The sequence below is a fragment of the Gossypium hirsutum genome, chromosome A08 (genome assembly GCF_007990345.1).
Source record: "Gossypium hirsutum isolate 1008001.06 chromosome A08, Gossypium_hirsutum_v2.1, whole genome shotgun sequence".
NCBI lineage: Eukaryota > Viridiplantae > Streptophyta > Magnoliopsida > Malvales > Malvaceae > Gossypium > Gossypium hirsutum.
In genome coordinates, this window is record NC_053431.1 from 123,672,443 (window position 1) to 123,695,343 (window position 22,901).

Sequence of the window (22,901 nt, forward strand, 5' to 3'; positions counted from 1 at the left end):
GAAATCAAATAACTCATATTTAATAATTGTCTATAAAACCCAAATTTCTTTTAATTATATAATCTTGAAAGTTAAATCTTCCAATAAAGTAAAGAAAAATTATAATTAATTAAATTTATCTTCAACGTGAAACATAATCCTAAATTATTTTCATAACTTTTTTATTCAAAGAACAAACAATTAATTAATTTCAAGAATTTTTCTTTGCTTTTAGTTTAGCATAGAAAATTCAAGATTTTACAATCAAACGAAATTTAAGTTTCGTAAACAATTATTAAATATGAGTTATTTAAATTGATTTCATTAAGGATAATTTAGAAATATAAAATAAATTTTAAAATTTATAAGGAGATTAAATTAATTTAAATATTATAGTAGCAAATCAATTAGACATAACAGAGGAATAAAATTTTGGCTCAAATATAAAAATAGTCACTAAAGTATTACCCGTATTTTATTTCGGTCACTAAACTTTTAATTGTTTCTATTTTGGTCACTATTTCAAAATCAAATTTTTTGGTCACCTGAATGTTAACATCCATTTGAAATTTGACGGCAATTCTAATGTGAGCTTCATTTTATTGACCTAATAACAAATTTAGCTCCTAATATTTACACATTTTATCAATTTGATCCTAAATGTAAAAAAATCAACAAATTAGCCCTCAATGTTTGTAAAACTTGTCATTTTAGTTCAAATTCTAAAAGAATTTATAAATTTAGCCCTCAACATTTACAAAATGACAAATTTTGATTTTTTTTTTGTAAAAGTTTATTCCAAGTTGGAAGTTCTGATACATTTCACAACTCATTGATGAATGCCATGGAACTCCACATCCCACACATATAAACCTTTGATGAACAGGGCACTCAACAATACTATTGTCTGATTTCAAACTTCAGCACTGCTCAAATTTCAAACTGCTATTAATGTTTGGTGATAAAAAATTTGATTTCGAATAGTTTAATGACCAAACTAGAACACAGACAATACTTTAGTGACCATTTTTGTACTTCACCCTAAAATATTTTTTCAACAATTTATTTAATTGATATGAATATTTTGAAATTTAAATTTTCGAGAATGAAAAAATTAATGCATTTTTTTAAATTCTATCATCTTTTCACTTAACCCTTGATATTTTACCCGGATCAAGACTTAAAAAACAGGTTTTGTTCGGTGACTAAAATGAAAGTGACCTAAAAGTTGGTGACCAAAATGAAAATGTAAATATGATTTGGGCAAGTACAATCAGCCGTCATCAAGGATTTAATAATTTAATGACTAAAATGAAAACACCCTAAAAGTTATGTGATGAAATTGTAAGGAATTTTTTACCAAAAAGAAAATGCACTAAAAAGTGGGTGACCAACCGAACAATTTACCCTAAAAATATCGTTAATAGCGACATCAACAAGAACGTAAATTTGGATGAAACATAAATTAAAAAGTAAACGTGTAAATTAGCGGTGTTGTGGTCGGATAAAAACGTGAAAAAGGGAATGAATGGAGAGTTGAACCAAGATTGGAGCGGTGCCAAAAATTGATGATGTTGTTGAAAGGGATTAATCTCCCAAACCTCAAAAACTTCTAATCATTCAATCACTATCACCCTTTTTTATTAAGCTGTCACCATGTTTCGAAAACACTACTTATTGGAATCCAATGTCCTCATTTTTCTTACATTTTCCTCCAATTTTCTTTTTAGGCTATAATTTTAAAAATTACAAAAATACACATGGACGGCAAGAGTGGGAAGGGGTTTTGACCATTGCTTTTACACTAAAAGTCTTTCTTTTGTTGTTGCGGAGAGAGTCTTGCGTTATTAAAATAGAGAATGGATTTTAGGCTATGATAAATGTCTGGGGGAGTATGCAATCTTTGAAGCTGAGCTATGGGACATCTTAGATGGGTCAACTCTTTTTTATAATCGAGATTATGAAATAGTGTTAATTTGATCTAATAATGTGGAGGTTGTGAAATCTATCTAAAACTTCTCAGCGAGGGCATAAAATTTTACTCTGATTAAACGAGTTCATCAATTTTTGCCAAAAGATAGACGATGAATCTTATAACACATCTCTAAAAAAATAACAATTATGCTAACTGCCTAACCAAAATGATATTCGTGTATCGTAAACTTTTTATTGCGTTTTTATGTGGAGGATATTTATGATTTATGGGTTTTAAAATTTAAATTCCAATATCATTTTGACTTTTTAATTCTTAAAAAGTTAATCTAAGCTCCATATTCTCACTAGCTCATCACATCATCACAATGAGTTGTTTTTCCCCTTTTAAGTCAATAACAACATAAAATCAATTTATTTATTAACATTTTAAGGTGGTTTTATAGTAAGAAAAATATAATTAATTAATAACTTTTTTTAATCAATAAAGCAATGTAATTAATGCAAAAAAACGTTTCTTAACATAGTGATTCCATAATTTCAATAAATGCATATTGACATTTTGTCATCTATCCAAGAAACGTGAATAAAAACATTTAGCACTCATTTAATATAAAATATTTTTAATTATTAAATATTTTATGTAAAATAAACTGCATTTAAAAAAATAATTTAACTCTTAAATAGAATTTATTAATTAAAAACAAAAAAGTAAATAAAAATGCATAAATTCAAAAAAAAAAAAACTAGGGGTCGGTTACAGGCAGTATTCAACTCTCAATCTTGGTGCGGGAAAGCTTTACAATTTACCCAGAAAAAAAAAAGAAAAAAAAAGAAAGAAAAAAACTATAGGAAACAGCCTTTTTCTCTTTTATCTTTTCCCACTTGTTATCCATAGTTTTCTTTGCTCCTTCATATATTTATATATAAAATATTCCCTAAAACTATAAAAGCTTTTTCCCAGTGTTCATGGCCCCTAGTTTTGCAGTCTCTCCCACCCTTATATATACCACCTTCTCTCCCTACAGTCTTTCCCTACAGTCTTCTACCCTCTTTTCACATATTTCCACAATTTTCTTTTGACACTTCATTATGTCTTTTGCCAATATCAAAGCTTATCTTCTTGATTCAAACCAACCCATTTACACTAATCTGTATTGAAAACCCTTGAAAGACTTGCTTTTTCTTCGTGGGATTTTTGTGTTCTTTATTGGGTTTCTTTTTTTGTTTTTCTTGAGTTTTAAGACTCCGGGGTTTTGTTGAATGAAATCAAGCTTTATGATGGTGGATGGTGGTGGATTGATGGATCAAAGGAAGGGTATTATGAAAATAAGACATGTAAACAACAAGGTGAGATACGTTAAGAGACCAATCAAGAAGAAGAACAACAGATCATCATACAGGGAAAGAAAAGATCCTAAAGTGCTACAAAAGCTGTTTGATTCATGTAAGGAAGTGTTTAAAGGCCCTGAAACTGTTCCATCTGATTCTGATGTCAACAAGCTATGCAGCATTCTTGGTAATTAAGTTAAAATTCCCTGTTCTTCTTTCAGTTTGATTTTTTGTTTAAAAGAAGCAAGAAAAAAAATGTGTTTTTTTTTTTGGGGGGGGGCTTTGTTCATGCAGATTTTATACATGATATTCAACAAATTTGAATTCGAAATATTAGCATTTTTTCATAAATGCATGTCGGTGTCTCGGAATTTTTAGTGCATAAAGTTGATAAGTTTATTTACTATCATGTATATATCCTGATTGCCTAGCTAGTGTTTATCAATGAAATTGAAGAGTAATTACAAAAACTGGAGTTTATAACATTTTTTGATTAATTATCTGCTTTAAGATTTCACATATATTTGTCCCTGTTCAATATCCCACATCACAATGTGATGTACCCTAATATTTCATCAAAAACTATGGTCCACAACGTGTGTGTATATCATATATGCATTTATGTATTGGACCAAGTAATTTATCAAGCATTACCTTCAATTTGTATATGTATATGTATATGTATATGTATAAAAGAAGTTTGGTTATTTATTTCAGATGAGATGAAGCCAAAACATGTGGGCTTAGCAAAAACATGCAGTTCTTCAAATCTAAGAGTGTGGAGAAAGGAACTCCAAGTGTTGCATATACACCCATTTACCAATGCGATGAGTTCTCGGTTAGTATATGCCTTCTCTTCTGTCTCATTTAATGAATTTGGTAATATTTCATCTATTTTAAAATATTTGTTTTGTGATAATCGTGTATTTTGATTCGTATGAGTTCATACCAACGCATTGATATCTTCTTTACAAGTTAGGGTGAAGGTGGTAATTAGTGTTGCATACATGCAAGTGTATATATATTGATTATTTTAAAGATTTTCTTGTACTGATATCCTTGTTTCAATATACACAGAATGTTTCAAGAAAAATGAAAAATGTTTAAAGACATTAATACGTTGTTGTTGTTTTGCTGTGGTGCAGCTTTGCATTTTCTTTCTTGCAGCAAATGCTGTCATCCCTCTCCATAATCATCCAGGGATGACTGTTTTCAGCAAGCTTTTGCTGGGAGATTTGCATATAAAGTCGTACGATTGGGTGGATTCTATGCCGCCACCTGAATCCCAGCGTAAGAATCTATCTTTTGCTTGCAAGAGCATCCGGACTGAGGCAATCCATTCATGTATTTCTTTTGCGCGTTACAGCGAGATTGGCAAGGTTGAAAGTCGATAGCGTGTTGAAAGCGCCATGCAAGACCTCAGTGTTGTATCCTACAACAGGAGGTAACATCCATGAATTTAAAGCCGTAACACCATGCGCTGTGCTCGATGTTCTCGGCCCTCCTTACTCTAAAGACGACCGTGATTGTTCTTATTACAAAGAGTTGCAACACTCGGCTTTGTCAAGTAAGTGAAAGCTTTGCCCCATGATGTTTCATTACAAACTATCACAAATATATACAAGAAAAAAGCATGGAATGCAAATACATACTTTGATTGCTTGTGGAATGTGCAGATGGAGAAAGTAGTAGAGTGAATGAAGGAGGAAGTGATTATTTGAGATGGTTGAAAGAAATTGAAGTGCCCCAGGATTCACACATGGAGAGAATTGACTACTGGGGTCCTCAGATCGTAGATTAGGATCTACGTTATTACAAACATATTAAAAAAATGTTAATTAGCCACTGGTGTAATGATAATACAAGAGTTTACATTGTCATTATTATGTTGTTAGTCGATAACTAATCTACCTTGGATGTTTTTTATTTCTTTATCTTATAAAAGCATTATAAAATTATATCAAAGTGAAAGTTTGGATTTTTCAAAATGACCTGGAATTAAAAGGATAAGTAGAATTAAATAATAAGTAGGATAAATTTTTCTACAAAAGGATCAATTTTTTTTCTAACATATAGGAATTATTTTATTCAATTTTTAAGTAAATGAGGTAAAATATATTCTATAATTTCATAATACTTTTATCAATTAAACTCGTGTGATTTTTGTCCAAAATTCAAATTAAATCATAAATTAGAATGAATGTGGAATGCAGCAAGTGCTTGGATTTTAATCTACAATTTTTCCAAATAAATATTGACTTATGATTTGATTTGCGTTTTTTGAAAAAAGAAAAAGAAAAAGTCTTTGTTCTTGAGTTATTTCCAAAATTTTTAAGATTTTTCTATAATTTTATGAAATTTTGATTTTTTTTTAATTTTTTAAAGAAATTTAAGATTTTATACCATTCCGTTTTTTATAATTTCAAATATTAATATTTAAAAATCAATTTTTAGACTTTTTTAATTTAGTTTTTTAAAATTTTATGAAAATTTTAGAATTTTAACATTTTTTGCATAATTATAATTTTTATAATTTCAAAAAATAAGCTGTGAATTCTTTTTTATATATAATTTTGTAATTATTTAGAATTTTTTTAGAATTATCATTAAAAATAAAAAAAAGGAAAATATCAAATTGACATTTTAACTACACTTCAAGGGCCAAATTAAGTAGTAGTGAAAATAAGCTAATGAAACTCATCATCAGTCCATTACCAACAATGAGTAACCAAAAAAAAGGTTAATTTATAAATTTTCATAATAAAGTGACTAAAACAAAAAGTTTATTAATAATAACGTGACCAAAAGTATAAATTACCCAAAACAAATCCAATCCAACAATTCCGAATGATTGATTCAATAAATACACATTTTGAGCACGTTTTGGATATAGCTTTTTCTGGTTTGCCAGGTTGGGCTCACGGTTTAGGAAATTTTTTATTTGGTCTCAAAAATACAATTGCTTGAGGGCTGAGGCTCAGAATTAAGATTTATGCCCAAAATTTGACCCAATCTTTTGTCAACAGGGTTATATTATATTGGAAAAGTCAGAATTATTTTGAAAAATGTCAATTTTTATTTTGGAATTTAATTTATTATTTATAGTTGATGTTTATTTTATAATTAGTATTTGGGGTTCGTGGCTGTCATTCATAATAATATTATTTTTAAAATTCGTATACATAAAAAGAAGTACATTGTACCTTATCATTACATCCATCACTTAAAACTTTCAAATGAATTTGATCTTCTTTCTTCTTGCTCTCCGAGGAAAATTCCCAGACTTGATTCAGGTGATGATAACAACCAAAGGTCTTTTACATAGAGATAATCTTCTATAGTATCAATGTACATGTTTTGTTCTTTCTCTCCATTTTGATGTGATAAGTTCAATGTACCTCTAAAGTATGTGACTTGTCTTTTCTCTTTTGGTACATGAATCATTTGGTTAATGTATCTCTAAAGTTCAACGAATGTACTCTAATTATACATTCAGCATTAAAGATATATGATTTTGTCTAATATAACCTACTAATACCCAATGGTGTATATAAAGTAATAAATCAATTAATTTTTTATGTGGTCATGAAAAACATATAAATATTTTTAATTTCTGAATAAAGTATAAATTTTTTTAAAAAATAGAGCTAAGTAAACTTAATGTGAAGATCTAATAAACATTATATTTATGGGTGAAAAAGAATTATACAACAAATATATTTTATTAAAATTTCACATAAAAATTAATTAATGCTTTTATTACAATCATAAAGTTGATTGTTTATCATGGTATTTTAGGTTAAAATCTTATTATGGTTATTATTTTTATTGATTTATTATATGAAAAAACAAAAATACCCTAATGAAAATATAATTTCTAGAGAAATTCAGTTGAAGACGGCCCTCCAAGAAAAGAGGACTTTCCTCCATCCAAACAAATTCATCAACTAACATTCAAAGCAAAATTTGCTAAATCTATGGGCAGCATGGAACATAACAATCCCCATGCTCTGTTAGCTCCAGTGACCACGTGGATTGGCTTTACGCTAGCTTAATCTAACCCCAGACGAACACTGCAATGCTGGTGTCATCACCCGCGTTGCACGATTGCAATTGAGGTACTTTCCTAGCAAGAGCTCCATCAGAGTCACGAATGATAGCACCACCCCTGCATCAACAATCAAAGCAGCATCAATATTAAGCTTCATAGGTCCTCTCGGTGGCAGCTTCCATTTGTTGGGAAAATGGGTAGCAAAGTTGTTTTTAACAATAAAGGATGCATCAAAATCATCATCCTAACAAAATACACCACTTCGCAAGCATCATCGCACCTCCTTCCAAATTTCCTCCTATTTTAAACTGTCCAAATCGATTCACACCACCTACGAAATTCCTCAATTCCAAGTTTTGGGTAGTAATTGGTTAGCCATTCAAAGAAAGAGTTTCCTTCAACTCCAAAGACTTTAGATGAGAAAGCCAAGAAGTCCCAAACTTTAACAAGAGAGCAACACGCAAATTTATTTCATCACCATCTCGGCACATGCAACATGAAAAAGGCATCGAAATTATATGTCGAGCTAGTATATTGCTGATCAGGAGAATGTTATTCCCAGCTCTCCAAAGGAGCATCTTAATTCTTGGTGGTAACTTAGATAGCCAAATCAGTTTCCATCCCTCCTTGTCCGAATAGTTCTGCTCCACTCTGCCAATACCTTGCATTCTTCCAAGGAGTTTGTAGCCTGTTTTCATAGTGTAAATTCCATTGATCGTCTTTTGCCGATTATGAGTGGAGATCGGTAGCCTAAATGTCGCATTGGCGTTGTCATCACTAAGTCACGATTCCAACCACTCCTGGATCGATGCATAAGATCGCTCACCTTGAGGTTTGGTCACGAGAAATTATGAGAGGTTTGGACAAAACCAGTAACCAAACCAACCAGCCATTTATCTTCCCAAACATGAACTCTATCTCCATTGCCGATTCTCCAAATCAATCCTTCCTCCTCGAAGCAAAGATACTTTCAAATTTATAACTGTAATTAATCATTACTAATAATACATAAGATTGATACTTCAATAACCAACTATTGGATTTAGCAATACAATTATACTTACCATATATAAAAATTTTCAAATCAATATGATATTTTTATCATATTAATACAGAAGTTAAATATTTTCAATATATATTTCACCATCAGATTTATTTTTTTAAATATAATTTTAATTTACTCGGAACATGAAAGACAACAATCAGATTAATCGGATTAAGCAAATATTAATCATACAAAAAATTACCAAACAAACACTTTTAGTCTTAGGAATGAAGAGCAAAGAATAGTTTTAGAATTCAAGAAACCAATAATGGCAGGGGCTATTTAGGAGGCAGAAATCAAGTCATTCAAAGAGAATAATCACCCAACAAATGTACAATAATAGGTTGGAGAAACGGTTTTTGAGTTCGCCACCACCGGCACTGGCAGCAGTGGCGGTGACAGCAGCAGCACTGCCAGTATGGCATTTCTTATTTTTCAGAGTGATGGCAGGTTACCATTGCTAATACTGCAGTTCAGTCAGCAGTCCAGCTCTGCTCCACTATTTCGCGCACTCTTCGGTTGTATTCCCGCTTATTCTCACTAAACATACGAGCTGCTTCCGAGTTTGCTGGAGAGTTCGGGTTCGGATCACAAAGAAGAGACTGGCAAAAGCACAAACAATGGCATTTTCATGTTTAATCTACCTTAATGGAGAAGCTCAGATTCACACTTCCTCAATACTTTTAAGCGAAGTAAACCATGTCAATCAAACTGTGTAACGATGGTTAAAAAGAAAAACCATTTATACACAGTCCCGGAACAATAGTAAACAAGAAAAACCATGTACAAACAGTCCCAAACTCTCATTTTTTCTAAAATACCCATATCTGTTATATTTGGACATAGGTAGAGTATGATCCTTCAAATAATTGAAAAAAAGCATACCCATACTAGATGCATACTCATATTTATAACTGACATTCGCCCCCAAATCAAAGTAACATGATCAGAGAACACTACCAGTAATATAATCTCAGACCATGATTCAAGAAAACAATAACAAAATAAAACGGTTAACCGCATTTATGTTCCAGTTTAAACATAAACATCGAACACAGACACAGACGCATAGCAATAGCTGAACGACATTAATATTGATAACCAAAAAAATTTCGATTAAGCATTCTAGACTGGACAAATATGTCAATGAAAAGTATGGTTATTGCATCAATGAAAATTTTTCAATTATGTAGCAGGAAGCAGATGCACGGGGAAAAAATCTCATGTAAAGAAATATATGTATAACTCATAAAGTTCCGAAATTTGACGAAGTTAGGGGCAGCCATTGGTGAGAAACAAAATTTTTCAGAAAGAAAAATTTAAAAAAAAAAAGAAAGTAAAAAGCCATAGAATGCTGCACCTGAATCGAAGTGAGTATAGCGGCAACATCATATATAGGACTCCACTGATTTTGTAAAATATCGAGACAAATACTCCCATCTGCATAGACTGATCGAACAATGACAGATCATTAGACTGAAAACGAAACAAAAACAATTTGCATATAATCCCACAGATAAAACCAATGAAAACAATCAAGTACATACTATTTGGATGAAACATCCGTGAGACAAACCGAACGGTTGGAGGCTTATTTGGATAATCCTCCATGAACTGCAAAGTCAGCTTGAACGTACCTGAGAAATCTCAATAAAAACGTTGTGTTACATAAGATATACAAATAAGATACCAGTAATTAACATGCCATAAAGTCAGTTATAAGTTACAATATAATTTTATGTTTTAAATTCTCCATTTTATATTCAATTCCCACCAAAGCTCATTAATAGAAAACAAACGAGAAGCACACAAAAAAGGATAAAACTCTAGAGCCATAAACTGAAAACAGTTCATCGACTATAAAACAGATTGCGCAAGATTTCGGCCATGACTCACCTTCATTGACTCGAGAAACCATGCGTGTTCGAATGATGTATTAATACAGTTTCATTCAAAAATTTCAAGGCAAAATGACTAAAAAATCAGTAAGAACTTGTTGAGGGATTCCCGACTCGGCGAAGTGTCGTCCGCCCAGAACCGGCGGAGACCTCAACAAAACTAAAACAGCAAATAGCACAAATTTAATCATTTTTCACCTAAAATCCATAAAAACTAACACAATTAACAGCTCAAATTTCACAAACTACAACAAAATACCATAACAAAACATCAACAGCATAACAAATAACACAAAGTTCATAAAATTCAACAACAAAAGAATAAAATTTTACCGCCATCCCAAGGAGTATCATCAGGCCTGCAAAAATAAACCCAAAAATTCAGGAAAAAAAGACCTAAAATGGAAACCAAAGCAAATAAAAGAGAAAAAGGAGAAATACCCAAAAATGACAGCGTTCCAAAACATGATATTATTATCTTGAGGAGCCCCACTAATACCAGCAGGTGGATCTTGCTGTAGTCTCTTGAAGTCTCTCATCAGCCTCTTCCTTGCTGGGGTTGACATTGCCCTTTCCTTTGTTTTTCCCTAAGACCAACCGAATCTAATCCAAAATATATAAATTGAAAATGGAATCGAAAACCAATTTTTCTTTAAAGAGAAAAGGAGATGAAAGGGAAATCTATCAAATATCCATCTCTAAGATTTTGGGTGCTTCACAAAAGGGAGGTCAAGCTGATCCTTCTTTTTTATTTTGTTTTTTTCTCTTTTATTATTATTAATAATTTGTTTCAGAGAATTAAAAGAAAAATATGGGCGGTGAATGGTCATTACGTGACTGCATGGACAGATGGTATTGCGCCACGTCATTGTATTCGAATATCTATTTTTCTTATTTTTAAAACAAAAATATGGGTGAATAGAATAGTTTTTATATCATGTCTAAATTATCCCCACTATATGTTTAAATATGTTTAAACTCATGTAATTAGATTGGAGTAGATCGAATCATCCGTATTAAATCCTTTAGATTGTGAAGATTAGATCGGGAAGTATTAAAGATTTGTATAAATTTATATAATAAAAATTATAAATATGAGTTGAGCATTTGAAAGCATTTATTCATTCAGAACTTAATTGTAAATAAACATTTAAATTTATAGTCTTTTCTTAAGCCATAAATAATGATTGACAACAATATTCATCTTAATCGAATTAAGGCAAATTGAATAATGAATTATCAAACTCTTCAAAAGTGGGACCAAAACTTCCAAACTGCCAAAGCAACAGAGGCAAAGCCAAAATTGACATTTACTTCTTTTCATGTATATTTGCTTCTGTCATTGTTCCTTCTTTTAACCTAACAAATGGTGTATATTTCTTTCGTTACAATCAAATCAATGTTACATTTACTTATATTTTCACATGAATCATATATATATTCATATATTTATGTCCTATCATATAATTCGGGTTTAGCTTGTTTGTGACATCAAAACTAAAAAAACACATCAAATATCATTCATATCCGACACTAAATCCGAATAACATAAGAAAATACCAGTCAATTAAAAGATAAATCAGTAAATTAATTGGTTACTACTATACAGTAAGGCATGCTATCTATGCATCTAATAGTTACATATATATGTATATAATTTTTCAAATTTCAAGTGATAGAAACAGTATTAGGTAAGGGGTCCCGAACTACTTGGATGAACCTTAAAGACATGGAAGTGAAGTAGATGAGAAACAGACCACCTCCAAGGACACCATCAAGCTTCATGTGTCTCAATGGTAGAACCAAAAGTGCCCATATTAAGGCAGCAATTAGGAAACCCAGTGTTTCAAGGAGATGAGTGTCTTTAGGGATTTCAACAGGTGAAGGGTATCCATACCAGGCAGAGCCAATGAGGGACATGCCTAAACCAAACAGGGTGTTGAAGATGGGACCAGCATAACAGCCTGATATGGCTACTTGTGCACCTTGTGGACCACCATTCAATGCCATCGTCAAGTTGGTTATTAGATCACCAAGTGAGTTTCCCCAAGCCAGGACAGTGAGACCGAGGATGGCTTGATTGATTCCGATTATGTAGCCGAGCGAAATCAGTAAGCTGACTAGTTCTTGAGCTATGATGTAACTCCAAACCACACTCATGAAGAACCCTCCAGCTAACCACGGGAGCAAACAGTTCTTCGGCGGGCTTGATTTTTCAGTTTTCAAATATGCAAGGACCCCAAAGACGGTTCCGGCAAAGACCCCGGTTCCATAAACCAAGCCTGAATTGAAGGTGAGACTGAGATTAACATTGTCATCTTGAAGATCCCAAAGTATAGATAAGAGAATTGGTGCCAATGTGACTGAAACAACTGCAATTGGCTTAGACCATCTTTCTTGGCAAGCAATTGGTATTGTCAATCTCCTAGGTAAATAAAGAGGCATCTCAAGGATCCAAAGCAACAATTTACAAGAACTTGATGTTCTTAAACAAACTCCTTTCTCATGATCATCTTTCACATTCCCTTCCTCGACATAACCGAGCTCTACTTTCTCGATTCTGTTCAAAATTGGTACATTCAAACTCGAATCGGAATCCGTTTTGTCCATATCACCAGAGTTCCAAACAACATACATGACATAAACAAGGGTAACATAAACCATATACAAAGAAGCAAATGCAATTGCTCCCCAAAGACTGATTTTCCCATAAGCCAACATCAAAATCAAGGTTGCAATAACCATGAGAAGGTAACAAACATCTCTTACAAAAGCTGGTTTGTTAACTTGGACATGTTTATGGTGAACCAAAGTACTTATGGTTCCAACCACAACACATGTTACAAAAAAAGCACCACCCAGAACCGTGTTTAAGCCAATATCTTGAGTTCCACTATCCGTGAAAGAAACTATGCTAGAAAACACATCAGGGGCACCATTGCCTAATGACAAGAGTGTAACACCAGCAAGTGTAGGAGACAATTTCAACAAGCTTGACAAGCTTTCAAGGGAATAACAGAAGTACTCAGAAGCTGTGTTTCCCAAAAGATAGAACAACACAAGGAGCCAAAGGATCAAAAGACAATGACCTAAAAGGGGACATGTTCCAAAATTGCAATAAAAAAAGTAAAGATAATCAATGTAGCCTTGAGAGACACATGGATTGTTGAGTTTAAGGGAAGAACATTTGGCTTTGTAATCATCTAAATTCTCTAAGGTCTTACAATCTTGTTGACTATTGCTGCTGGTTAAAACAACAAGAAGTCTTGAAGAGCTAAAACATATAATCAAGAACACACAAGCTACTAAGAGAAATGAAATGTTCAAGAAAATTGTGTACCTTTTGCTTTTGTTCCCAGATTTTGAAATCCAAGTTCCCATTAAAGAAAACCAAAAACTTTCTTACAGGCACAAAAAGGATTGTACTAAATCATGATTATGAAAACTTGGAAAGTCTGGAACTTTGTTTCCCTGTTAGATGAAGTTGGAAGAGAAAAACAAACCCAATATAGGAACGAACCTTAATTTGGGGTTAAAGCAGTTTTCCCAGGAAAGTTTGCTGGTTTTCTGTTGGCTCAGGAAAAAGAAACAAATAGCTTGGACTTTGGAGGGTTCTAGTCCACAACAGAGTGGAGAAAACTTATTAATATGCTTTTTCTTCAAAAAATAAATTTATTAATATGCTTATAGCAGCCGACTTGGCTAAAGAAATATTCGTAAGGATTAAGTAAACAAAGCACATTTCGCCTCATTGGGACACCAGTACCAAACATTAAAAACAGAAGGAAACGAATTACCAATTTTCTTTTATTATTGTTGGTGAAGATTAGAAAGGAAGAAAATAAAAGGAAAAGACAAGAAAAAGGGAAAAAAGGAAGAGAGAGAATGGTAATTAAACTCGATCTAAATGAATGGCTGAAAAGAAGCTACTTTCACTTTATCTAATTGCCGGTGTGTCTAATTTTTACTTTATGTATTATATTTGTATATGTTTTTAGGAAAACTGTGTGTTTAACGGATTTAGGATGCGATAAGAGTTTTATAAAGTATAATAAAAAAATTAATTATATAAATAAATGTGATATTTGTTATTTGCATGTTTTATTAAATAATTATCATATTTTTATAATTTGTTTTATATAATCTTTGCGGATGGTTTTATTATAGTTGTGTTATTAGTATATTATTTCTTAAAATTATTGATTGATTTCCGCGCCAAATTTTTATAAAATAAATTATATTAGTATAATGTTATTCTTTTATATTTTTATTAGAAAACAAAAAATAAAAACTTTTTTCATCTATTTTTTTAAAATTACTCACGTAATAGATGTACCATAATCTTAATCTGATGATCATTATAGTTTTGATTATTACGAAATTCAAAAGCAATGTGAAAAATATGTGAGAGAGATGGAAGGTGGGGCTGCTGTTTCCTTTTATGTATTTAATTTTGTACCAAATTCATTTCCTCTTGAAATGGACCCATACACGTGAATTTGACAACTGACGCATCGTATTTATTTACTATGAATATAAAATTAACGATATGGTAAAATTAGATATTATAATAATATGGTAAAAATAACCATACCCGTAGTAAATGATTAAATTGTATTTTAATTTTTAAAAATTAAAAAATTTTAATTTAATTTTTTAAAACTTATAAAAAATATAAAATAATACAATGATAAATTTATATTTTATTTTACATAAAAATACACAACTAATTAATTTCGACTCCCAAAAATATTATTAATTTCGCCCATGATATCAACTCTCAACCCTTCTCAATCGATAAAATTCAACACATGAACTAATCTATTTTTATAATAAATAACCCGTTACACAATGAAACTAAAAATTAAGATTGAATTTCTTACATTTTACACTACTGTAGATGATTAAGCATGTTATCCTTTTATGATATCTTATTCAAGTTGGTTAAGAAAAATACATTTGAGCAGACTGACACCCAAAACACAAGTTTTTTTTTTGACAAATTGGTACAAAGAAAAAATTATAATTAGCTATGAAGATGACTGGCATATCAGCAATGGTACTAGGATAAGCGCAAGTGTCAGCTTTTTTGTGGAACAACGAAGAAGCCAAGAATCAATGAGTCCATGCCATAATTTTGATTTTTTATAATTACATTTAAAGTATTAATATAAACTTGTAATTTTGATTTCAACCAACACATATTTTATATATATAAAAAACCCTAAAAGAAGGAAAAATCGCAAGCAAATAAGGCTTCGACTTTTCATTAAATGAGTAAATAAGCAAGAGTATAATATAGAAAAAATAAACCTAAATGTACATTATTCAAAATTCCGAATATAAAATTCAAAATTCCAAAGAGCAAACCTCGTAATACACCCACAAAAGTGGTATAAAAATATTCCTCATAATTATTACGAAACTCTCACTAAAATTTAAATGTGACCGCATTTTGTCGCCCAGAAAAATAGAATTCTAATCATACTAAAATAATCAAAATTTAATTGAAAAAGATAACAGAGTTTAATCGGGAGAAGAATACCAGACATACCCACAACTTTTTTTAAATAATATATATTATATATAAATATGAACATAATCATATTTATAAATATTTACACGTTGTATTGATATATAAGAAATTGATGTATGAAATTCTTGTTTATCCTAAAACAAATGAGAACTTGAAATTGGGATATCACCATTTCTGTGAATAGAATAATTAAATAATATAGCCAAAGGTGATGGGAAAGCTTTTTGTAAAACGACAAATTGATTAGCTTTCACATTGGTTGCTTTTTTGCCGTCCATACTTAATTATTTTCATTAATAATTGTGGTTAATTTTGACTTAATATCACCATTAGCTATGATATTTATTTTGATTTTAGGGGCTTTTTTGTAATTAATTATAGTTGAGATTTCTATTATCTTCTTTAATAGTCCCTACAGTCATATCAAATGAATGGAACCATCCACATTTTCTTTCCCACCAAATCAGTCATCGTTTTTGTATTAACAAGTCTCCGTACATCTAAGTGAGATTCATAATTTTTCACACGCTTTATATTGACATATTGCTATTAAGCTTTACAGGTCTACCAATTGTGGTACTCTCAACTTTGTAAACCAAGTCCCTCTGAACACATGCTCTAGAAACACTAACTCTCGAAAGAGCACGAGAGACAAAATTTCCCATCGAGGGACCATACTGTTGGTTGTTGGGGGACCAACCGACTACCCAGTGAATAATACTTTGAAGACTTCTTTTGAAGGAGTTGACCCTCAACAAATTTAAATACATGTTTAATATTAAAGACTTATTTTTAACTTAGTTATATATTAATTTTAAGGTAGATGTATTGTTTTTTTAATAAATAGATTAAGTTATGTGTTTGTTAATAATAAAAATAACTTTAGTAATAATAAAATTTTAATTTATTATATGAGAGTAGTTTTTAAAATTAATGTTACATTCCTTGTAGAGTGTTTAGGAAACAAATATAAGAATATAATTTCTAGGGTTTTAATTAACAATTTTGTGCATCAGATAATGTAATGTTATTTTTTTAAATCATAAAAAATTTTAAAAAATTATTTGTTTGAAATTTTAGGGATTTTATAAAATTTTAATTTTATGAGATTTTTAAAGAAATTTATGGTATTTTTACTTTAAATCTCAAAATTCCTTATAAAATATAAAAATTTTCATAAAAATGCAAAAAAAAAAATCCCTAAAATTTATAATAATAAAAAACATAAAATTCTTAAAAAGTTTCGTAAAATTTTAAACTTCTCTAAAAACCTAAAATTCCAAACAAATGCATTTTCTTTTTGAAGTTCCACATACTTATAATTTTAGTTTTTGAAAAATAATTTTCAAAAATAGATTATTATTATTTTTCCATTCTTATAAATTTCCAAATTTTAATATTTTTAAGATTTTTTATTTTTTGACATGTAACAAATTGTCATTGATTGATTTAATTTTTCAATAAAAAATTAGATTAAGTAACGAGTTAAACAAAATGAAGGTACAAAGACTAAATTATTAAAAATAATACAAGTATCAAAGTGATAATTTAACTATAATATATCTTCTGGAGCATATGATGATTCTTTCGCCACCTGAGATGTTAATTTCCTTACTAAAATATCACCTGTCTCCACCCAAGATCCTAGCATCACAATTCCATTTTTGTCTAAATTGCAGAGTAAATGGGTTTCTAGGTGCGGTATTTCGTTAGTGATTCTTTCAGGACCTTAGCTTGTCTCATGAGTCTGAATTTCATATTTTCGTATGTGAAGAAATATAAATATCTTTATATGCTAGACGCTCGTTAATGAGTAACACATCCTTAAAATTGTAACCTTCCCATGGCATATAAGCCACTAATATGTTTTTGCCCAAAGCAAGCTCGCCACCAACCGTAGTAGCACCGTCTGCTAAAATTTGCCTATTTTTTAATGTATTTACCCCGCCAAACTCGGGCAATTTGATGCACACAAGTATTTTTGTTGGAACGTGGATACATAACTAACGCGGACAAAAAAAATATAAAGCTTAAAAATTACATATTAAAAAAGTAAAAATTATACTCGAATTATTGAAGTGCTGAGATACTCAAATATTTTTTTAATGTAAAATTTTTTATAAAATTAATAACGAAAGTATCCATTTTATAATTCATAAAAATTAAAAATTTTTAAGTGAAAAAAAAAGCCCTAAAATGGAGGAACTCAATTAATTCTTCGATTTCTTCTTTTAATGTTCTCAATTTACTTCAAAGCCCGTTTCTCAATTCCCAGGTTTTCATAAATAAAATAGAATCAACCATGAAAATTTCGTCTTCAATAACATTTCCTATAAATTCAACACCAAAATTACATGAATATAACAAAGTTTTGTATTGGTCTGCTGTATCCAATGGAAGCTACTCCATCTCCAAAATCAGCGGCATTTTCTCAAATGGCTCTGCTTCTCATGGGGTTAGTTCCATTTCTTCCTCTTTTTTCATATTTTGTATGTATATTCCTATTCAACTCTATAGAAATTTCTTAATCGACAAATTATAGAATGAAAAAGAAGCTCATTTTATTCTAATTTCAGTCAGTTTGTTGTTTGTTGAATTAAATATGATATTTCCTCCTGTAGAAAATGCTACTATATGTTAATTTATGTGAAATTCATATCTCCATTTTTGGGTTTCTTTTGATTTGCCTGAAATTCAACTTTGATGAATTGTTGAACTTCAAGTTTGTACATTTATATGCATTAAGCTTTAAATGTTAATTGGTGCTCTGTTTCGTATTTAATCTTCAGTCACCTTAGAGAACACTTATTTTGGCAATTTTAGTATAACTAGCAGCTAAACTTTACACTTTGGATCTTGCATTTATCAGTTCACTTCTATTTTTTCAAATTGGATTCAAAAGCAAATAATGTTTTTAAGCAGTTAAGAATTTCGAGAAACTCACAATTTTGGTGATGTATTTAAGGTGTATGTTAGAATCGGTGCTAGATTTTACTTTTGAGGACGTTCACTTCGAAAACTTTTGGAATTTCTGTTTGTGATGCTAATACGCCTTGGAAACAAGTCGGTTAACGTTGTGTTTAACTGAAATGGTAAATTCTGATGTACAGGCTGAGCCAAGGGCAGTGGGAGATGCGTATGGACGAAGAAGTCGTCTAGAATCTCTATTTTGTTATGATAAGCCTATCCCCGAGGAACGAATTGAAGAACCAGTTGGGGTATCTTTGGCTGAAAAAATAGTTGGAGATAATCCCCGGTGTAGTGCTTGTCAGGCCAAAGGTGTCATCCTTTGTACCACTTGTGCTGGTTCTGGATTATATGTGGACTCGATACTGGAGAGCCAGGGTATCATTGTCAAAGTCCGCTGCCTAAGTGTGAAAATTTTCTCTTCTTTAATTTGTAAATATGTGTCATGGATGTTTATGCAGTCATGCTCTACATTTGTTATGTTTCTATGTCATATTGTTATAGAAGGCAAATATATTCGATTCCAAAAGTCTGGTTCTGCGTAACAGATGGATAAAATTCTAACTAGTATCCTTAAAACAGGTCTGTTCTGTTGAGAAGTCTTGAAGTGATTAAAGTAAGGTTTTACATTGATGCGTCAAACATCATTATAGGGTATTTTTTGCTGTAAGGCTTGTGCGTCCTTTGCTTTAAACATTGTGAAATAGGAACCTGCTTTGCTGCATTTTGTGTTTTCATTGCCAAAATGACCTTCATTTTAGTTGATGCACGTGGATTGACTTGACTACTCTACCCATAAACATTAAGGCCCTTGTCATTTTGTCTAATCACCACGGACATTCATAGCATTATAAGGTTTTGTCATTGCTACTATATTTTCTGCCATTGAGGGCCTCGTAAGTTTTCTTAACTTGAAAGAATTGTGTGTTCTAAGTTTTTTTTTATCAGTTTTGGCTGTTATATTTACATGTGGCCAATATGATTTAGTATAGTAGTAATATATTTGTTACTGTTCAGGTTGTGGAGGAACCGGCAATGTCATGTGCTCAGAATGCAGTGGCCGTGGTCATCGAGGGCCCAAGTAACTTGTGGTTGGCAGCCTTCTATATGTAGCATTTACACATTGTAATTTCATTTTGTTTCTAGCTGTGTAATTCTTTTACATTAAATTGATGTATTTGAGTCCTGCAATTTCTAATGGCATTTGCCTTCATTTTAAAATCCCTCTGGTTTGTTGATTGTTTTGGAACTGTATTGAAAATGATCTTTTTCCGAAGCAAACAAACGAGAAAGATATTTTATTTGAAATTTAGTTCATCTTAGATGATGCTACAAATATACAACAGTAATGCATATAATTTACAGAGAAGCGGAATTCTCAAAACCAGACAGGCTCGCCAAAATTGTAAGTTTTCTCATATGTTGGTAGTTTCAGCAGTGTACTTTCTGTATTTTGAACAATGAATTCCTTTGATTAATTTCTCAGCTGCTCTTTCTATGGCTTCCAATTAACCACTAAACATTGTATCTTTGAAGAAGCTCTTGAATGCGAACTGGGATCGTTGCATCGAACTGGAGGCTTTGAGGGTTCTCAGCATAAGCAACATAATAAGCTGAAACACAAGCTTGTTGCGAGGCCAATGCGACTCGACACTGCAATACCAAAACAAATTTGTTTATAAGTTTCATGCCAGGTAATGATTCTAGCTTTTCAAAAAATGTTTAATCTCCTACGATGAAATAGCCAATGAAAAATGCATAGATGGACACTTCTGTAGCATAGCTCTTATGAATGGCGAGCGCCCATGTTCCTCCTACAAGGGTGCATATCGAACCGACTGCAACCCCAGAGAAGAAACAGAACGCCCCAGTGAGGTCAGAATCAATCAACGGTATCAGTTCTGCTGTTTTAAATGCTCCCCAGGTATCAGCCGATGCCTGCATGAAACCTTTGTTATAAACCCCGACATGAACAAGGCCCCAGCGGTTCCCGTATGTTATAAGAGTTGAAGCAACTCTAGAGTAACAGTCAGCGCAAGAGAACAAAAACTCGTCTGTGCCCCCCACAACTGATTTCATAACTCTGGCCGAGCCCCGAATGGTTCCAATAACCGGAACAACTGCTGAGCCTATGCATACTCTTCCTACCAAATGCTGGACCGTGTCTCGGAAAGCAATCCAAGTATTCATATCAGCTCCACAAGCAAAATTCATGTATCTGACTCGTGAGATGGTAACGTACAGCATGTTCTTGATAACTTGCATAGTCCATGTGTAGGTAAGCAGGATTACTATGATGAACAAGATGTCTAAGCCAGTACCAGTTGCGGTTGCTCCCCCAATTCCGGTCACCAAGAAAGATGAGTACACTAGGCAGGTTATGATGGATAGGATCACAAATGTAGCAGTTTTATCAGGAGGAAAGGATGTGTAAACTGTTAGGATCTTGGTTGCGTAATCAAATCTGGGGTTCACCCAACAAGTATAGAGGGATTGGATCACACTGGAAATGATTGCGATTGTGCTGATTGCTAAACTTATGGGACATCCGATCAATATATGGAGAATACCAACCGCACATGTTAAGAAGGGGCCAACCCAGAAGGCTGTTTTGATAGCTTTTGATGGATCATGAAAAGAGATCCATTCCCATAGGTAAGAAACAATTCCGGCAGAAGCCACTGAACCCAGAAGTGGAGGGTACCATTTCTCGGGGCGGAAATGGTTGGTACTTCTAGCGGCATAGACAAAGCCACGGATGGTTAAGACGATTACCAAGATGGAGATTAAGATCAACTGAATGTAGAAAATGATTTGGAACAACTTCCTCATTAATTGCCCTGCCACCGTTGCGGCTTCTATCTGCAAGCCAGTTGACAGATAGTTATTGAAGAACCCGGGATTGTCCCTGGTAGTTTACAAGAAAAGATGTTTTGTTTGGACCAACCGATGTAACAAGTTGCAAGAAAATGAGGAATCAGAAAACAGAAAACAGGCAGCAAGATTAGAGGTTGGGTGTAATCAAGCTGAACTCGAGGAGCTTGCAAGCAAAGATGTCCGGCTTACACCTCTAGTTGAGAAACAAGAATGAAGAAGTGATGAAATTAAGAAGACTAAGAGACAAAAATAAGGAAGAAATGGAGTTGGAAAGTGACATTATTGACTAATGCTTGTGAATGAAATTATTTTGTTCTTGAGTCAGTGAGTCTCCTTGTGGAAGTTTTGCAGATTGAAGTCCACTTCTGATGGCTACTTCACTCTGGAAAAATAATATTAATAAAATAATCAGGTCTTTGCTAAGCTTTTAGTACTTGGTCTTTGTCTTCCTTGGCACACACGAATTATGCCAGCGTTTCTGTTTTAGTCACCTAATTTTAAAAAAATTCAATTTAGGCACTAACGTCTAAATTCATTCTTGTTTTAGTTACCCGTCATTAAATTGATAACAAATTTTTTTTTAACTTGTATAATAAAACATTTAGTCCTCAATACTTACATATTCTAACATTTTGATCCTAATTCTAAATAATTCAATAAATTTAACCATTCACATGTATAAATTCTATCAATTTGATCTTCAAACTTTCTAACTAAAGTTTTTAGCATTTAAAACAAAAACATTCCATACTTATAAATTTGTAAAACCCAAAAAAGAAAAAAAGAAAAAACTTCTCTCAACTAACAAACCATTTTCCGAGCCAATTCTTGATACCAATGAGTTTATCTTTAAACTTTACTTCCTTTCTCTTTTTTTTTTCATTAGTTTTCTTCTAAATATAATATTTTATAACCCTTTAATGGATACAATTTTGGCTAAACCTTTAAAAAAATTACTTTAGATTTACTCTTGTTACCCGTATGATATTTCTTTCAAGGTACATAGAAATAGTCCTTTAAGTTGGCCCTTAAAATTAAAAATTAAATCCAGAGTTAAAAGTATGGCTTTTAAATAACCAATTGTTTTGTTACATTGATAATGATTTTTTTTAATTTTATAAACCGATTAAGAGATTATTATGAGTTCTATTTATTTTTAATTATTTGTTTTTAATTTTTAAATCCACAATAAGTTATACATATAACTAATAATCTGATTTGGTGTCAAATCATTTACCAAATTAATTTAAAACTAAAATTATGCTAGTCAAGGTGAAAAAAATA

The 22,901-nt window shown here is 31.6% G+C and overlaps 4 protein-coding genes across 14 annotated transcripts; 2 read left to right on the top strand and 2 right to left on the bottom strand.

Annotated features, from left to right (window-relative positions):
* Nucleotides 1-2,859: 2,859 nt before the first annotated feature.
* Nucleotides 2,860-5,169, top strand: LOC107940409 (plant cysteine oxidase 2). The gene is made up of 5 exons (XM_016873828.2): nucleotides 2,860-3,430; nucleotides 3,961-4,081; nucleotides 4,389-4,533; nucleotides 4,610-4,810; nucleotides 4,920-5,169. The coding sequence occupies exons 2-5, from the start codon at nucleotides 3,998-4,000 to the stop codon at nucleotides 5,042-5,044; spliced, it is 555 nt and encodes a 184-aa protein (XP_016729317.2). The 5' UTR covers nucleotides 2,860-3,430; nucleotides 3,961-3,997; the 3' UTR covers nucleotides 5,045-5,169.
* Nucleotides 5,170-8,485: 3,316 nt separating this feature from the next.
* LOC107940421 (ubiquitin-conjugating enzyme E2 2) lies at nucleotides 8,486-11,033 on the bottom strand. The gene is made up of 5 exons (XM_016873840.2): nucleotides 10,679-11,033; nucleotides 10,571-10,596; nucleotides 9,887-9,976; nucleotides 9,700-9,788; nucleotides 8,486-8,941 (listed from the first exon to the last, which is right to left on the bottom strand). The coding sequence occupies exons 1-5, from the start codon at nucleotides 10,801-10,803 to the stop codon at nucleotides 8,813-8,815; spliced, it is 459 nt and encodes a 152-aa protein (XP_016729329.1). The 5' UTR covers nucleotides 10,804-11,033; the 3' UTR covers nucleotides 8,486-8,812.
* A 702-nt stretch (nucleotides 11,034-11,735) lies between these two features.
* On the bottom strand, nucleotides 11,736-14,012 carry LOC107940420 (cation/calcium exchanger 2). The gene has a single exon (XM_016873839.2). The coding sequence runs from the start codon at nucleotides 13,616-13,618 to the stop codon at nucleotides 11,906-11,908; it is 1,713 nt and encodes a 570-aa protein (XP_016729328.1). The 5' UTR covers nucleotides 13,619-14,012; the 3' UTR covers nucleotides 11,736-11,905.
* Nucleotides 14,013-17,855: 3,843 nt separating this feature from the next.
* LOC107940423 (uncharacterized) lies at nucleotides 17,856-22,040 on the top strand. 11 transcript variants are annotated; one of them, XR_005899926.1, is made up of 5 exons: nucleotides 17,927-18,228; nucleotides 18,884-19,145; nucleotides 19,758-20,145; nucleotides 20,280-20,434; nucleotides 20,519-22,040. XR_005899926.1 is itself a non-coding variant. In XM_016873842.2 (3 exons), the coding sequence occupies exons 1-3, from the start codon at nucleotides 18,076-18,078 to the stop codon at nucleotides 19,851-19,853; spliced, it is 513 nt and encodes a 170-aa protein (XP_016729331.1). In that variant the 5' UTR covers nucleotides 17,927-18,075; the 3' UTR covers nucleotides 19,854-22,040. The 11 variants fall into 11 exon arrangements, 3 of the variants coding, with proteins under 3 accessions (XP_016729331.1, XP_016729332.1, XP_040931088.1); XR_005899928.1 differs by having other exon boundaries at nucleotides 19,758-19,865; nucleotides 20,106-20,145; nucleotides 20,277-22,040; XR_005899927.1 differs by having other exon boundaries at nucleotides 19,758-19,865; nucleotides 20,106-20,145; nucleotides 20,280-22,040.
* Nucleotides 22,041-22,901: the final 861 nt, after the last annotated feature.

Bases quoted from the DNA above. Each gene is read 5' to 3' on its own strand.
- LOC107940409 (XM_016873828.2), top strand. From the start codon at position 3,998: ATGCAGTTCTTCAAATCTAAGAGTGTGGAGAAAGGAACTCCAAGTGTT. The intron at 4,534-4,609 runs GTAAGAATCTAT...TGCGCGTTACAG, and splicing joins GCCGCCACCTGAATCCCAGC to CGAGATTGGCAAGGTTGAAA. The intron at 4,811-4,919 runs GTAAGTGAAAGC...TGGAATGTGCAG, and splicing joins GCAACACTCGGCTTTGTCAA to ATGGAGAAAGTAGTAGAGTG.
- LOC107940421 (XM_016873840.2), bottom strand. From the start codon at position 10,803: ATGTCAACCCCAGCAAGGAAGAGGCTGATGAGAGACTTCAAGAGACTA. The intron at 9,977-10,570 runs GTAAAATTTTAT...GAGATTTCTCAG, and splicing joins TGATACTCCTTGGGATGGCG to GTACGTTCAAGCTGACTTTG. The intron at 8,942-9,699 runs GTGCAGCATTCT...TGCTTTTGCCAG, and splicing joins CTATACTCACTTCGATTCAG to TCTCTTCTTTGTGATCCGAA.
- LOC107940420 (XM_016873839.2), bottom strand. From the start codon at position 13,618: ATGGGAACTTGGATTTCAAAATCTGGGAACAAAAGCAAAAGGTACACA.
- LOC107940423 (XM_041075154.1), top strand. From the start codon at position 18,076: ATGAAAATTTCGTCTTCAATAACATTTCCTATAAATTCAACACCAAAA. The intron at 18,229-18,883 runs GTTAGTTCCATT...TCTGATGTACAG, and splicing joins ATGGCTCTGCTTCTCATGGG to GCTGAGCCAAGGGCAGTGGG.